General features: G+C 36.9%; 1 protein-coding gene across 4 annotated transcripts in view; it reads right to left on the reverse strand.

The window, feature by feature from the left end:
• The window catches only part of usp22 (ubiquitin specific peptidase 22), a 55,449-nt gene extending 39,867 nt beyond the window's left edge, over positions 1–15,582 (reverse strand). For 2 of the 4 annotated variants that reach the window (XM_084134574.1, XM_084134573.1), the window contains exons 1-2: positions 15,151–15,582; positions 6,612–6,665 (exon numbers count right to left, since the gene is read on the reverse strand). In XM_084134574.1, the coding sequence (XP_083990700.1) occupies positions 6,612–6,665; positions 15,151–15,270 (174 nt within the window). In that variant the 5' untranslated portion in view covers positions 15,271–15,582. The remainder of the gene's footprint in view (positions 1–6,611; positions 6,666–15,150) is intronic. The other 2 variants (XM_084134576.1, XM_084134575.1) reach the window with 2 other exon arrangements.
• Positions 15,583–16,796: the final 1,214 nt, after the last annotated feature.

Raw genomic sequence — 16,796 nt, forward strand, 5'->3', positions numbered from 1 at the left:
GCGGGAAGGATTTTTTCATTGGTCCTCCACTATAGAGAGTGAGAGTGTGTGTGTGTGTGTGTGTGTGTGTGTGTGTGTGTGTGTGTGTGTGTGTGTGTGTGTGTGTGTGTGTGTGTGTGTGTGTGTGTGTGTGTGTGTGTGTGTGTGTGTGTGTGTGTGTGTGTGTGTGTGTGTGTGTGTGTGTGTGTGTGTGTGTGTGTGTGTGTGTATCCCATCACGTTTTATTTAGTCACTGTATGTCGGCACCCCTCTCCGACCGGGTCTGTAACAAATCACTCCAGTTTTGGATCATTTCTGTTATGGTTATCAAACTCTGATTGTTGTGAAAATGCTTTGTTTGAGGCCAGAAGTTATGCAGTTAATGCATTTTAATATTGGGATGCTTAAAAAAAAATCTGTGGCCAAAATTTTGGTGCATCCCTATTTTGAAAATGCAGTCCAAGTGAAATAAAATGTAGGTGGTGTTCTTTATAGGGTAAAAATGTGCCTATATTGTGACAAAAGTATATATATATATATTTTTTTTTTGTATCAATTATGTTGATTAGCTTCAATATTTTACAAAAGTATTTTAGAATATTTTAATAATTGATTGGGCCTGGATGTTATGGTAGTGCCATCTGAAATATTAACAAAATATATAATTAAGTTTTAAATGTATTACGCTATTCCAAATAAAGTATTTATTTTACCAACCATTTAAAATAAAATGTAAAATATTTATTAGGTTTATATATTTATAATTAAATAAAATAAATTCAAATAAATAGACAATAAAAAATAAATATAAATAAATAATAAAATATTTTAAATAAAAACTATAAAAAAAGAGAAAAATAAATAAATAAAAACTTAAAAGATATAATATATAATATACAGTGAGGAAAATAAGTATTTGAACACCCTGCTATTTTGCAAGTTCTCCCACTTAGAAATCATGGAGGGGTCTGAAATTGTCATCGTAGGTGCATGTCCACTGTGAGAGACAATATAAAAAAAAAAAAAATCCAGAAATCACAATGTATGATTTTTTAACTATTTATTTGTATGATACAGCTGCAAATAAGTATTTGAACACCTGAGAAAATCAATGTTAATATTTGGTACAGTAGCCTTTGTTTGCAATTACAGAGGTCAAACGTTTCCTGTAGTTTTTCACCAGGTTTGCACACACTGCAGGAGGGATTTTGGCCCACTCCTCCACACAGATCTTCTCTAGATCAGTCAGGTTTCTGGGCTGTCGCTGAGAAACACGGAGTTTGAGCTCCCTCCAAAGATTCTCTATTGGGTTTAGGTCTGGAGACTGGCTAGGCCACGCCAGAACCTTGATATGCTTCTTACAGAGCCACTCCTTGGTTATCCTGGCTGTGTGCTTCGGGTCATTGTCATGTTGGAAGACCCAGCCTCGACCCATCTTCAATGCTCTAACTGAGGGAAGGAGGTTGTTCCCCAAAATCTCGCAATACATGGCCCCGGTCATCCTCTCCTTAATACAGTGCAGTCGCCCTGTCCCATGTGCAGAAAAACACCCCCAAAGCATGATGCTACCACCCCCATGCTTCACAGTAGGGATGGTGTTCTTGGGATGGTACTCATCATTCTTCTTCCTCCAAACACGTTTAGTGGAATTATGACCAAAAAGTTCTATTTTGGTCTCATCTGACCACATGACTTTCTCCCATGACTCCTCTGGATCATCCAAATGGTCATTGGCAAACTTAAGACGGGCCTTGACATGTGCTGGTTTAAGCAGGGGAACCTTCCGTGCCATGCATGATTTCAAACCATGACGTCTTAGTGTATTACCAACAGTAACCTTGGAAACGGTGGTCCCAGCTCTTTTCAGGTCATTGACCAGCTCCTCCCGTGTAGTTCTGGGCTGATTTCTCACCTTTCTTAGGATCATTGAGACCCCACGAGGTGAGATCTTGCATGGAGCCCCAGTCCGAGGGAGATTGACAGTCATGTTTAGCTTCTTCCATTTTCTAATGATTGCTCCAACAGTGGACCTTTTTTCACCAAGCTGCTTGGCAATTTCCCCGTAGGCCTTTCCAGCCTTGTGGAGGTGTACAATTTTGTCTCTAGTGTCTTTGGACAGCTCTTTGGTCTTGGCCATGTTAGTAGTTGGATTCTTACTGATTGTATGGGGTGGACAGGTGTCTTTATGCAGCTAACGACCTCAAACAGGTGCATCTAATTTAGGATAATAAATGGAGTGGAGGTGGACATTTTAAAGGCAGACTAACAGGTCTTTGAGGGTCAGAATTCTAGCTGATAGACAGGTGTTCAAATACTTATTTGCAGCTGTATCATACAAATAAATAGTTAAAAAATCATACATTGTGATTTCTGGATTTTTTTTTTTAGATTGTGTCTCTCACAGTGGACATGCACCTACGATGACAATTTCAGACCCCTCCATGATTTCCAAGTGGGAGAACTTGCAAAATAGCAGGGTGTTCAAATACTTATTTTCCTCACTGTATATATGTGTATGTGTATGTGTATGTATATATGTATATATGTATATATATATATATATATATATATATATATATATATATATATATATATATATAAAAATGCACACATTTTTCTTATGTCTATGAATATAAACCATTAATAAGGATCAATAACGACAGTGACTATAACCAGCTTCCAGCCAATCACATCGGCTCTCGCAGTTTCTGCGGCAACCGAACATCCAATCACTGCGTGGCTGCCGTGTTTCCAAGATCACAAGTGTAGTAGGAGGCGTGTGGGTGATGAGGAGAATCAAGGGAGGCAAGAGACATGAAAGAGGAGAAACAAAAAAGAGACACAGAGAGGGAAGCGCTGATGATAAAGGATGGATGACGGTTCAAACGCATGCAGATGAGGTACGAGAACGCCTCGACTGCGATGAGCCCGCTCGAGGCCAAATAAACGAGATCAGCTGAGAGAAACAGCGAGCATGTGAGCGAGCGCAAAGGGAGTGTAAGACTGATGCTAAGATGCTGAAGGCAACACCACAACACAATTAGTGGAGAGGCCTTGTTGTCAATTACCCAGAGTCCCATTCTGCTGAAGGACTGCTTCTGAATGGGAAGCACGCTCACTGTGTGAAACGTTATTACACTTAATCCCGGAGTCTATCCCTTCTCTGCAATTAAAAGACTCATTAAGATCTGCAGCAGAGAAATAGTGAAACTGTACTTTCTTTAAAGTGATTCAAGTAACATGATGAGACAAAACATTATGACCGCCTGTCTAATATGGTGTTTAACTGATTACAGTTAATTTTGTCAGCTATTTTTTAATTTAGTCTTAGTCCTGTGTCAAATGTGTGCTTTTTAGTTAGCATTAGGGATGAATCGATATGAAAATTTTGTCCGATACCGATAATTCTTTATATTTGAAAACCGATAATTCTTTATATTTGAAAACTGATATATTGGCTGATAAATATAAATCAAAAATGTTTTATATTTTTTTGAGAGCCTGATTACAAAAACAAAAGTCTCATGTCCCAAGCACACCATTATAATTATGTTTTCATAATTTTATGAAGCATATATGACAGACTTGCGCTGCACATGTTGCACTTTACTGTATTTTCCTTTTTGAAGTGATTCAATCATATTTCAAGCAAAACCATCATGTTGAACAGTGGCATCTGAAGTGTCTCAGCTGAAGGAAATAATACATTATTTATCGACTTTAATATATCGGCGAAATTTTCTTATCGGGCTGATAACAATAACATTAAAAATGAACATATATCGGCCGATACCGATATGGTGGCTGATATATCGCGCATACCTAGTTATCATCATATTTGGTCAACCTAGTGGTGCACGATATATCGGCCGCCGATATAATATCCGTCATTATATCGGCCGTCATTTTTTTACACATCGGTATCGTTCCGAAATATGGCCGATGTGAACAGGCCGATATTTGACGTGTGAAGTTGAAGATGAAGCTGACGATGCTGACTCGCGATCTTTGCAGTAGTGAACGCGCCTGAGAGAAATACACATTTCATACAGATGACATAAGCAGAGAACAGTCTGTTTTCTTTCGTTTTGAATTGTTCTGTTTAAAAATAGACATTTCAAGCTTTCTATATATGTCTCAGGTCTGTGAGGCACATAGGTTTCGTTTCATTTATGAGACGCGCTCCAGGTTCACGCACCGTCGTCTCCGTGTCCTGATTAAATATTTTCTACTATATTTACTTCTTATTTATTAAATCCAGGCAATTGGTTGATGAAACATTGATCAAAATTAAGATACAATTAATACAAAACTAAATTAAATTTAAATACAGGCTTTGTGCTTTCTGTTTGAGGTCTCTGTGAAAGTTTTAAAGCAGTCTTTTAGTGCCGCTTTCAGAGCGCTCACGTCCATAACGGAGAACTGTCCCGTCCGTAACATTGTTAACGCAGTCCAGTGCGACTTATGTTTTTTTCCTCTTCATTTTTGACTGATCGTTTTTTGACTCGTAGATATTTGAATATATTGCTTGATATTTGAAACCCGTTCGAATTTGATTTTTCTCAAAAGTGACCGCACGTGTGATTTGTGGATTACTGATAAGCGCGAGTGGAGAAACAGGCGTTAATTTATTCATTCTCAGTGTTGAGAAATGTAGCCTTCATGTGTTACGTTATTGTGTTAATAATAACTAAAGTAGCCTACCTAATTATGTTACATATTTATTTTGTATGAAAACTAGCGTGTTCGTTACTTAGGCCTATGGATTAAAAAGTAGGCTACCATTGTATCAGTGCTGCGCGAGCTCTCTCTCTCACAAACACAGACGCACGCACACAGAGAGAGAAGATCATTGTAAAATGAAAAATTGGCGGGCTAAGTTTAAATTTTGTTCTTGCTTGTTTTGTTTTTCTGTCAAAATGTCAGAAAGCATTTAGTATTATCCATCCGTGTTTTTAAAATTTGTTAAATGACGGACGTTTTACTGTTAACACAGCCCATATGTCGGATTCGTCTTATAGCCTACTTGTTATTATTTTTAGAATAAGTGATTCGTTATGCTATTATTGGACTCCTGTCTATTCATTGTCAACTGTTTTCTATAAATATGTTTGTATTGGCTAACATTTATTCAGTTAATGCGTGTCCTGTTTAAAATGTGCAATGTTCAAACGCAAAGACAGCACGTCACAAATAGTGCAGTATAGTATCATATTTGGATATTGGAATAATAAATTAAGTAGCCTATCCTATACACAATGTTCCTATGGTTTTTTTTTTTATACTGTTTTCTAGGGGTTTCTTAATTTTAGACAAGTTGACCAGCACACATTATATGCAATGCAATATAATGCATGTGTGTTTTGGAAAATAGATTTTTATTTGATTATCATAAAAATGTGTTTTCTATACAGAGATATATCGACATCGGTAAATATCGGTATCGGCCATAACAGCAATATTAATATCGGTTATCGGTATCGGCCACAATTTTCACATCGGTGCATCACTAGGTCAACCTTATCCTGTTTTTGTTTAGTCAAGTTTTAGTCAACTAAATGTTTGAGCATTTTAGTCTAGTCAATCAAAAACGTCACTTTTTTTGTCATGCTGCATAATGGTTAAAATTAATAATCCCGACTATTTTGCTCAAAATGATAAAATCAATAGAAATTAATTTTTACATTTCATTAGAATTATTGCACTTTCACCTATACACAAATCAAGCTAATATAGTCGTAAACCACAAACGCTAATATAGTCAAGAGATGTTCATGTTTAGATTTATTACAGTTCATCTCCGAGAAGATTCGATCGCAGATTTAGTCGCAGAAAACAGCGCAAGTGGCTCGTGAGTCGTGCCAGAACACAGACCGACTGAACGACACCTTCATTTCAGCAGAAATCTCAAATGGATTAATATAAACGAGCTCATCCGCACGACTTACGCGGTGTAGAGAGAGCGTGTGCGCATGGTTGCCAGATTGTAAATATTAAGTAAAACACCGGGTAGAAAGCGTGTTCTTTTAACAGAACAGCTCTGATTGGGGGACTGGTTTCATTTGCTCCGGATGAATGTTGTTGGTGTTACAGGGCTTGAATTTCGGCGTGGGATTGAGCATAATTTTACTTATTCCTGCACAAAATCTGCGTGCACATAAAGAGAGGCATATTGGATATATAAAACAGTATAATAGGACCATGCGTCAGGTCTAAAAGAGACAGCAGCCTAATATATCAGCTGACAAATTATGAGATAATATTAAAAATATCTATATGGCAGTTTTTCCTCCATGGTATCGATGCCAAAATTGTGGCCAGTGAAGTGAGTGGCTTGTAACTTTGGAAAACCACTAGCCACTGTGGCTTGGTAAGTAAGCCCTGATGGTCATATATGTGTATATGATGTATATATGAATATATTTGGTGCTGAATTTGATTGTAAACCAGTTCATTTTCATGAACTGCCCAAATGAACGAACCAAATAAATGTTTAGGAGAGTGTGTCTGATTATTTGACCACAAAGTTGCATGCAGGCTACGGTCATACTACTGAAAATGTATTAAAGTAAGAGTTTGTAGTCTCTACTTTTCACTTATTAGTCCAACAAAAGTTCTGCAGTTTGTGGTACCTTGAATGTAATCTTCAATGCATCTGGAACGAAGCCGCCCTCCTCCACCACACACTAAAACCCAGAGAACAGAACAATATCTTGAGATAAAAATGATCAAACGTTCTTGATTTGTATTCAAGTCACAAAAGCGTTGTGTTTAAGCATTTGTAAGGCTGTGAATTATGAGCCAGTAAAACTGTAGTCCTTTATCTCCCTCCTTGAGTCGCATTGCTCCTTTTCTTCAGCTTTCCTGATTTAAAACATCCTCTACGCCCCTTTAAAACTCCTCTGAGGCCTGACGTCGAGCGCTTTAGACTCGCACCTTATCCGTAAATATTCCCGTTGAGGCTCAGGAGAGACATGCAGATGCTGTGGGACCGCATATATTAAACACGAGAAGCTGGTATCAATATGACAACCAGCCCATGGTCCAATTAATTATTGATGGTGAGCTGGAAGCCCATATAACTCCACATGCAGAATAGATGTGGAACAGTCACCCTATAAAAATAGTTTTAATGGTAAATTAAGACTATGCGAATAATTGGACAAGCTTCAGTGAAGGCTTGTGTTAATCACTGCGATGGCTAAGATGAACTTTGTGTGGATGATGGTTGTGCAATTTTTTTCAAAAGAAAGCTATAATTATCACCCTCACACTAATGACCACTAATAATTGATGTGTTTGTGAACGTCGACAAACACAATATGAATTAAATGTTCATTAGTAAAACTTAATGGACCGAAATTAAGTCATCTTGATGGTTTGTGTACTTTGTGTCATGTTTTTTACAAAGGCCCAATGAACAGCCGGTATTAACGAATCTTATTTTAGTGTCCGTGACCCTGAGTTCATATTTTACCAGGGAGGAAATATGTATGCATTACATATGAATATATGAAGCGGTTATACATTACAGAAATGTCAGTACTGGTGTGCAAACACTGGTACAATTTCATGGTTATCTGCACCAATTTTTATGCCATAGCAAAAACTACTGGAGGACTGATTAAAGTAACCATTTTAAAATAAGAAAATATTAAATTTCTGATGCTAATAACAAATGTATACATAAAGTATGGTCAAAATTGGTCCCCAGAGGAACCATGAACCAATGAATCAATGGTCCATTCATAAAGAGCGCAATTTACCTTATTCCTGAATGAATCGGCTGTTTGAACAAATCGAATTAAGGACTTTACTCATTTAGCCGGCTAATGGCAAGTTTTGTTTCTTATTTAGAGTACCATTCCATTAAAAAAAAAAAAAAAAAAAAAAAAAATCCATATTAATTTAATAGGTATAGTTCACAAAAATGAAAATTCTGTCATCATTCAGAAGCCTAAAAGTTTATATTCTAAAGCTACTTTTTGTAATGTCTATTTGATGGTTTTCTCCTTTAAAAAAATAATGCCTTTATAGTGTATATATATATGTGTGTGTGTGTGTGTGTGTGTGTGTGTGTGTGTGTATGCATGCATGCATATATTTATATACATATATTTACATATATATACAGACACATGTGTGTGTGTGCATGCATATATATATGATTGATGTTATGCATGTCATTTGAGTGATTACCGTAGATCAAAATAAGGCAGATAGCAGGCATTAACTAGGCCAGAGATGTGAAGCTAAGCTAAGGTGAATACAAGCACATACGATAAATAAATGAACACACCCGCAGGCGTCTCTGCATACGTAATGAGTGCTCTGTTCACTTGCTGTTTGAGCAAAGCAAACACCGTTGTCTACATGAAACACATAAAGCCAGCTCAGCAGGGATCATTATGATCACTGCATGGATATAACTAAACCTAAGCGAGGCGTCTCTTGCGCTCATAGTATAACACGTCTCGTATTTATAGTAAGTCACATGGTGGGGAAAACACAAAAAAACTCAATTGCACACTTATCTTTGAATCTACTGATTCAGGGCATGAGAGGGAAAGCATCCATAATAATCCATGTAATCGGACTCGCTACACAACAATCACTCCTCAATTGTGCTGACTTCAAATACTACAGATAATAATGCGATGTTTAGTGGCGTCTACCCACCTGAGCGAAACCGCACGGGTAATCTGGTAATCTGAACCGAGACCTCTAGCTGTGAAGGACAGGCCTTGTGTTTGCAGGATATTTTTCATAAGAATGAGACAGGACAAGACTCTAAAAAGTGAAGCAACCAATCACATTTTGCCTTGTTTATGTGTGGCACTTGTTAATCTGTAATGCATAACGGTCACAATAGTAGGCCGATGTCAAGCAGGATCATATTGCCCGCGTTATCGTGACATCTAGCCATTTTAAAAAAGCCTTTCTTTTAAAAACAAATGAACACTATGCTAGTATGCTAAGCTGTTAGCTTGCAAACTGAAGGTGAACTGAAAACATAAAGGGAATCATTTAATTTAACAATTTTTAGCTGTAGTAATAATGAGATGTGATTTACTAATTAACATTTTCATGATTAAAAATAAATATGCTATTATTCTCTCATTTAAGGCTCTGATACAAGTGAAATCAACGAAAAAGGAAAGCAAAGTTTGTTTTAGGAGTTCGAAAAAGCAATATTTTCCAGAAACGCTTTCGAACTAACATTGGTCCGTGACGACGAAGACGTGACGCGTGCGTGCGGCTCTGAGGCTCCGCCTTCTTTAACGTTTAAATCTTCTCCGGTTCAGTCCGTCGAGGACAAACGAGCAAAAACATGAACACATTGGAGATTAATGACATAATTGTCTTTAAAAAGTTATTATTATAACTTTACTTTTATAAAAACGGCCTTATGTGCAACTTTAATGTTTGTACAAATCCGTTGTTAATTTTATCCTGTTACATTATTGTAATGCAAGAGAAACTTGTACATGTAGTCTACGGTTTATATCCAAATTAGGGCTGTCCAGACTAAAGATTCTTCTAGTCAACTAGTAGTCATTCATTTAAGCACTTAATCGACTAATTGCACGTTTATATTAATTTAATGACTAAAATATATACTGGGGGGAGGAATATATAGCCTATTCAACGCTGATTATAATGTATATGATAATGATTGTGAATGTGAATGTGTCGAAAAAAATGGCACAGAGACATTATTTATTTATTAATGAACTACCGAGTCTGCACAGATGAAGTTTTCTTTATTTTACAAACATTTTGGCATTGTGAGTTTACACAAATAAAATTAGACCCTTTACAGTTTCGAATGATCCATATGATCCGTATTTTTTCAAGTATTTTAAGCCGTTTCTGCTCTTATCGCGCCGGCGCCTCCATGTCATCCAGTAGGGACGCACCGATACCAGTGCTTGGGTTTCGATACTGTGCTCATGTACCCTGGAAATACAGAGATCTCGCGAGACCACAAGTTGCGTCGAGTAATGATAAAGATTGATAATAAAAAAAAAATTCTGTTGCTTTATCGTTATCGGCGGCCAATTTGGCGTGTTACTTATGTTTACTCACTTTGCTGGGGAAGTTCATGTAAGCCAAATATGTGCAGATTTAGTGATATCTTTACGTTAAATACAGCGTGTTGCGCAAAATCTGCTCATATCTGGCCTTCTTGAACACACACGCCACTACGCAACAAATAACGGCCCGCTCGTTCAGTTGCATTGAAGCACTAGCGAAGATTAAAAAGCATTTTGTTAACAGAAAAGACTTATTTTCCAACATTCTACATATTTTTTGATGTTCTTCGTACTGTATTGATCTGTCCACCTAAAACACATTTTGGGTGAAAAGGATGAGAATGAAAGAGGAAGGGAAGAGAAGAGAAGGCTGGGTGACAGGAATTTGCTTGAATAATAAATACAACTTTATACATTTTATAATAATTTCTCAGCCAAATTCAATGTATGATTAATTAGATTAAAAAATGTAATCGCTTGACAGCGCAAATATATGCATACACACACATGCATGCATATATACATAAACACACACACATATATGTAGACTACTGTATATATATATATATATATATGTATGTATGTATGTGTGTGTGTATATATATATGCGCATGTATGAATGTATGTATATATATAGAGTGTGTGTGTGTGTGTGTGTGTGTGTGTGTGTGTGTGTGTGTGTGTGTGTGTGTGTGTATGTGTGTGTGTACACATATACATATGTATATATTTATTTATTTATTTATTCAAACAAAATCCTGTCACCCAGCCATCTCCACAGCTTTGACATAGTTAATCTGGTTTATTTCTTTTGGCCTTTAACTTAAATTTAGTAGCCAAATTGGCGGGTGAGTGGAAAAGTTAATTTCAAAGCTGCTATTCTTTAATATTGAGAATGATTTTTAGAACTATATCTTTATTGTTATCTTTACAGTTATCGTCCTTGGTGTGAACGGGCCTCCACTATTGGGGGCAAGTCCAAATGAACCACTCGTGAATCAAAACCCCAGGCCTATTGTGAGCATCAGACGGATGGGTGTGCCATCTGAAGCTTAGACCCGGCACTGGTGTAAAAAACATCCACTAAAGGCCTTCATCACACACACACAGTGTGTGTTGTTCTGCAGCGGGGCTTTATAAGCTTCTCGTACTCCTGCTGTTCCTTCACGCGTACAACCTGACAGATGAGAGGCGAGCTGGTCCCTTTCCCACCTGATGCGATCTGGTTACTGACAACTTATGATTAATCTGTCAACTGTGACCTAAGATGGGTAAATCCAACATTTCGCCCATGTCTAAACGCTGCATTAAAGAGTAAGCTCACCTAAAAATGGAAATTATGTCATCAATTACTCATTGTGTCGTTGCAAACCCATAAGACTTTCTTTCATCTTCAGAAAGAAGATATTTGATAACACTTTACAAGAAGGTTCATTAGTTAATGTATTAACTAACATGAACGAACAATAAGCACTACATTTGTTACAGTATTTATTAATCTTTGTTAATGTTAGTTAATAAAAATACAGCTGTTCATTGTTTGTTCATGTTAGTTCACAGTGCATTAAAGAGATACTTCACCGATTAGCATTAAGCTTTGTATCAGTAGAAACCCGGTGGTATTTTCGAGTGGCCGTGCTTCCCTCCCTCATGTCCCCCTGAGATGAGAGATTTCTGTATTGTGTGTCTGGAAAAAAACCTCAGATGACGCAAAAATCTTCATTTAGCTCATCAGAGGCTTTTGTGTCCCGAGGCGAGAGACTCCAGCCAGTAGGAGGAGCTCGTCCCGCATGTCTTCAACCCGCCCATAGGGGGAGCTCACGATAAAACGCCGTCTTTCAGTTTCAGTCGACTAGTAGCCTAGCTGTATCATTTCTTCCGATACTGCCCTCTGTAACCGGGAGGCGTGGCTTGGGAGTGGCCTCGTAGGGCAGCGAAGCAAGTGCATTCTGGGAGTTGTAGTCTTTCATCCACATGAGCCAAAAATACATTTTCTGGCTTTTCTCAGTCTAGAAGGCACCAGCTTCTAAAATAATTTCACATTTCTACTACATAAATGACCCAATTTAAATACACATTCATCTTTCCAGCGGTGAAATATCCCTTTAACTAATGTTAAGAAATGTAACCTTTGATTTTAATAACTTATTAGTAAATGTTTAAATTAATATTAACTAAGATTAATTATCATTCGTTCATTCTTAGTTCATGTTAACTAAGGTAGTTAACCAATGAACCTTATTGTAAAGTGTTACTGATATTTTTATTGAAATCTGAGAGATTTCTGTCCCTACCATTGAAACCCAAAACTCTGACGCTTCAAAACGTTCATAAAGAGATCGCAAAATGAACCGAGCGTCTCGTCTGAAGAGTCACGATCGCTTGATGAACATTTAAATTAGGCTTTTATTCACATGTAAAAATTGATCCGCGAACGTACACCCGAGCACGCAAATATGGTAAACGGAAGGATATGAACATTTTGGCCGATACCGATATAACTTTACATTTGAAAGCCGATAACCGATATATTGGCCGATAAATCTAAATCCAAATTTTTATATAATTTTTGAGAGCCTGATTACAAGAACAAAAGTCTCACCATTAATCCTAATGTCCCAAACACACAATTATAATGTTCTCTTTAGAATTTTATGTAGCGTATATGCTGTATTTTCCCTTTTTGATGTAATTTCAATCATATTTCAATCAATTCAAAAGCATCATGTCGAACAGTCGCATCTGAAGTGTCTCAGCTGAAGGAAATAATACATTATTTATCAGCTTTAATACAGTATATCAGCCAAATGTTATTATCTGGCCGATAACGATGACATAAAAAGTAAAAAAAAGACCATATATCGGCCGATACCGATATGGTGGCCGATATATCGTGCATCCCTAACAAAAGCTCAACCGTACTTGCTCGGTTCATATGGATTTATTTTATGAATGCTTTGAAGTGTCGGGTTTCAATGGAGGGACAGACTTCATTAAAAATATCTTCATTTGTATCTTAACGCAAGTCTTAGGGGTTTGGTGAGCAATTGAAGACAGAATTTATAAACTAGAAGAATAGCGGGTGTGCCTAATACGTCAGATGTGCTGTAATACAAACCAAATTACAGTTTTCCATGAGATATGGAGATTATGGACTTTCAAAGAGTGCCATATGGAACATGATCATGATTATGCCTCTAAAACTATCTCCACTATATGCATTAATACCTCACAGAAAGCTTGTCATTCAATGCATACGGTATATTAAAACAGTGGCATTTACTCACTGAATTTGGAAGTTAATGCATACAGGGAAACGATCATGTGGCTGGTTTATAGAATATAATTATTGTTTTGTTTTTTATTAATAATGCAAAAAAAAACATCACCTTTGAATAATTTCTTGAAGAATAAAAAAAAATAATGCAATAAGAAAACATAAAACTCAGTTGACTTGACCTCAATTGTGACGATGATGAGTCATGCAATCCTGAGTGAACCAGATGTAACTTGAGGCAACATGACGGCACTCACCCTATATTAATAAACAACCCATTACCAAAGATTCGCCCATACAATGATTATCATCAATATGTGTTATCATGTGTGACATATCAATCTGGCAAGCCTGTGAGACTGGCATTTCTTTCAGAGCAGAGACGCGTATATCGAGGGTGACATTTGATTTGCATGAATCATGATGCATATTTCAGGATAATCCTTTTGTTTTCCAGAGGGAGATGGGTAGAGTTAGGATAGTTAGTTATTAAACTGTCATTTGATGCCACACGCTTTGACGCCATTGAAAAAGTGATGGAAGTCTGACTCATTTCTGCGAATTGGTTCGTTCGAACTCTTATTTAATGAAGCGATTCAAAATGTGCACCGTCACATGGTTCCTAACCGGTTCAGCTGCCTTAGTTCCAGTAGGATTTTCTTCCATTTATTTTGAGATAGGGATTTTAAAAAGGCCATGAAATAAGCCAACCAGCTACGAGATTAATCAAGACATTGCAAATATGATTTGAAGGAGAGAAAAAAAATTGAAAACGGCACAGAAAGACAAAGGCACCAGACTGTGAACTTTAATGAGGGATGAAACCACGCATTGGACTATTGTTTAAACACATTATGTATATAAAAACAGTATATTTTGACATATATTTTGAAATATGTCATTTGCAGTGCATCATGGGAGTGGGCAGGCAGTAAAGAGTTATTTTGCTGCAATTTTTTTGTTTCCATTCTCTGATTGGTGGAGAGTGTAAGCAGAATCATGGGTAATGTAGTTATTCACCGGAAATTCTCGGTTAAACATTATTATTTACAAAATAAGTTGTAAGAATGTTGGCTAGCGGCTTTAACAAACGCATATTCAATCTTTTTAACACCTAGTAGCGTCACAGTAGGTCTGCCTTTTAAGTTTATTGTTAATAATCAGTTCAATCAATCAAAATATGTAGATTGATTTACTATTAAGGGTTTTTATTTAAATGTAATGTCCGGTTAGTTGAAGCAGACTCAACTCTTTAAAAACGTAATTTAGTTCAGTTATATTTTTTAATAATTAACGGTTCTCGGTTCAAAGAAGTCGGCGAACCGATTCAGTGCGAGCATTCGAACCGGTTCAAACGATTCATGGAAATGATCCGTTTTAAAAAGGCTCACGGATTGTTGCTAAAATAATGGAATTATTAAAAATGGAGGCAGTGAACATAACTTGTTTGTCCTGAATGATGACACACAACGGACAAATTCCGTGATAACTGTGAAACTGAAACCTCTATTCGTGCATTGGGCAATCAATGATTTTAAAGGCCTGGTAAGCATCAAACAACGAAGAAATGAGGTCGTGTATGGTCAAAATGACATCTCGTGGCAATTAAACTCGCTTAAAGCAAGTAAAAAACACTGGCAGCTGAATAGCATCTCTTGATCCCCACGTCCAGCCCCATGAAAGCAATGCATAAGGAGTCTGCGCAGGCCAGCCAATGCATCCACATAGGGATAAACGTGGATTCATATCTCTTGGTGAAAATAAATCACGAATTGTGTTTGAGGGGGCAATGCGACTTGGCATCGGGAAGGATGGGCCGATGCAATGCACCACTGGGTTCTGGTGGATTTTATTTACCTTGCGTTTCCTGGTTTCGGCAGAGCCGCTCCACACAAAGCACTGGTATATGACCCGCAGATTCTGCTTCCAGTTGTCCACTTTGAACCCGTTCACATGGGAGCACCCGGCCGGACTCATGACAGAAAACACATTCGAGTTCCTCTGTATTTCAGCGATGAAATGAAGTCACGAGGAGAATTATCCACCAATTGTTCCGTTTTGCCAGGCAATGCGGGGTCGAAGATGCGTACCTTATACATGCGTGGAGCGTTTCTCAATACCCTCGCTGCATAAATATGTCATTCCTGACGATAATAACGCGCGCAAGCTTGTGCTAAAACTGAGCACACTTTGATATTGTATTTTCCAAGTCGGCTGTTTTAATGGACGGCAATGGAATTCAACGGAGCACCGTGGGCGACGCAATCCTTGCGATACTAAGCGCTGATTGGCAGATGGCTTGTAGCCCGTGGCTTTGATTGGCTAGCGCGCGTGTCATTTCCGTTAAAGCCCCGCCGACGTTTCAGAACTTTGAAATCTGATTGGCTGGCGCGTCCGCTTGTCTTTGTTCAAAGACTTGGAGCGCTTGTGATTGGCTGCAGTTGCATCTCGCGTCGGTCCTTCTGTTCTTGTTGGTTATGTCATTCAAGTAGAAAACACACATGCCTACCTGCATTGAAGTTGTGAATTTGAAAATCAGTGTTGTCATGAGTGTGAAAGTGGAGCGTCTCTGGCCCATTCGTTCATTACGGAGAACTGCTCGCTGAATACATGGACTGGATGGAAACATTAATTAAACAAGGCATTTTAACCCGTTTTAATGTTTTGTTGATTGCATATAATAGTGGCATAAGCTATTTTTGGCATATTTTAGACACAAACCATAGATAAAATACAAATATAAGTGAAGAAATATAGGCGTAAAGAAAATTATGCCTATTTTCTGGGGGAAAAAATAAGACAAACATCAATTTTATCATCTTATTTGGTAGTGACATGGGAATATAAAATAGTGTAACATCAAGAAACATCCCAATATCATCAATGTATAGTTTATAAATAATATTACTACGAAATGTAACAATTTTAATGACCTATTTTGATAGTGACACAGGAATATAACATATAATAAGACCAAGAAACACCCCAAAATAATCAATAAATGGTTTATGAATAATATTGCAAGAAAAATTAAGCCTGTAAGTTGAAATGTAACTAGACAACATTCAATTTCAACTTAAAAAAAAAAAATTATTTTTTTGCTAGTTCATATGCTCTCAAGAAACACAAATCATCAATATAACTGTTTATAAATAATATTAAAATAACAATTAATTGAAATTTAACAAGAAAGCCTTTAATTGTATTATCTAATTTGATAGTGCCACGTGAATATAAGATAAGAAACACATCAAAATCATCAATAATTTGTTTATGAATAATATCACAAGAAAAATGTAGCCTATTAGATAAAATTTAACTAGACAAATCTCAATTTAATTATCTATTTTGTTAGTGACACAAGAACATAAGATAAATATCTCTCAAGAAACAACCCAAATCATCAATTGATTGTTTATAAATAATATTGAAATAAAATTAATTGAAATTTAACCTTTAATTTTATTATCTGATAGTGGCACATGAATATAAGGCAAGAAACA

Source organism: Abramis brama (genome assembly GCF_963993115.1).
Source record: "Abramis brama genome assembly, chromosome: 14".
Lineage (NCBI taxonomy): Eukaryota > Metazoa > Chordata > Actinopteri > Cypriniformes > Leuciscidae > Abramis > Abramis brama.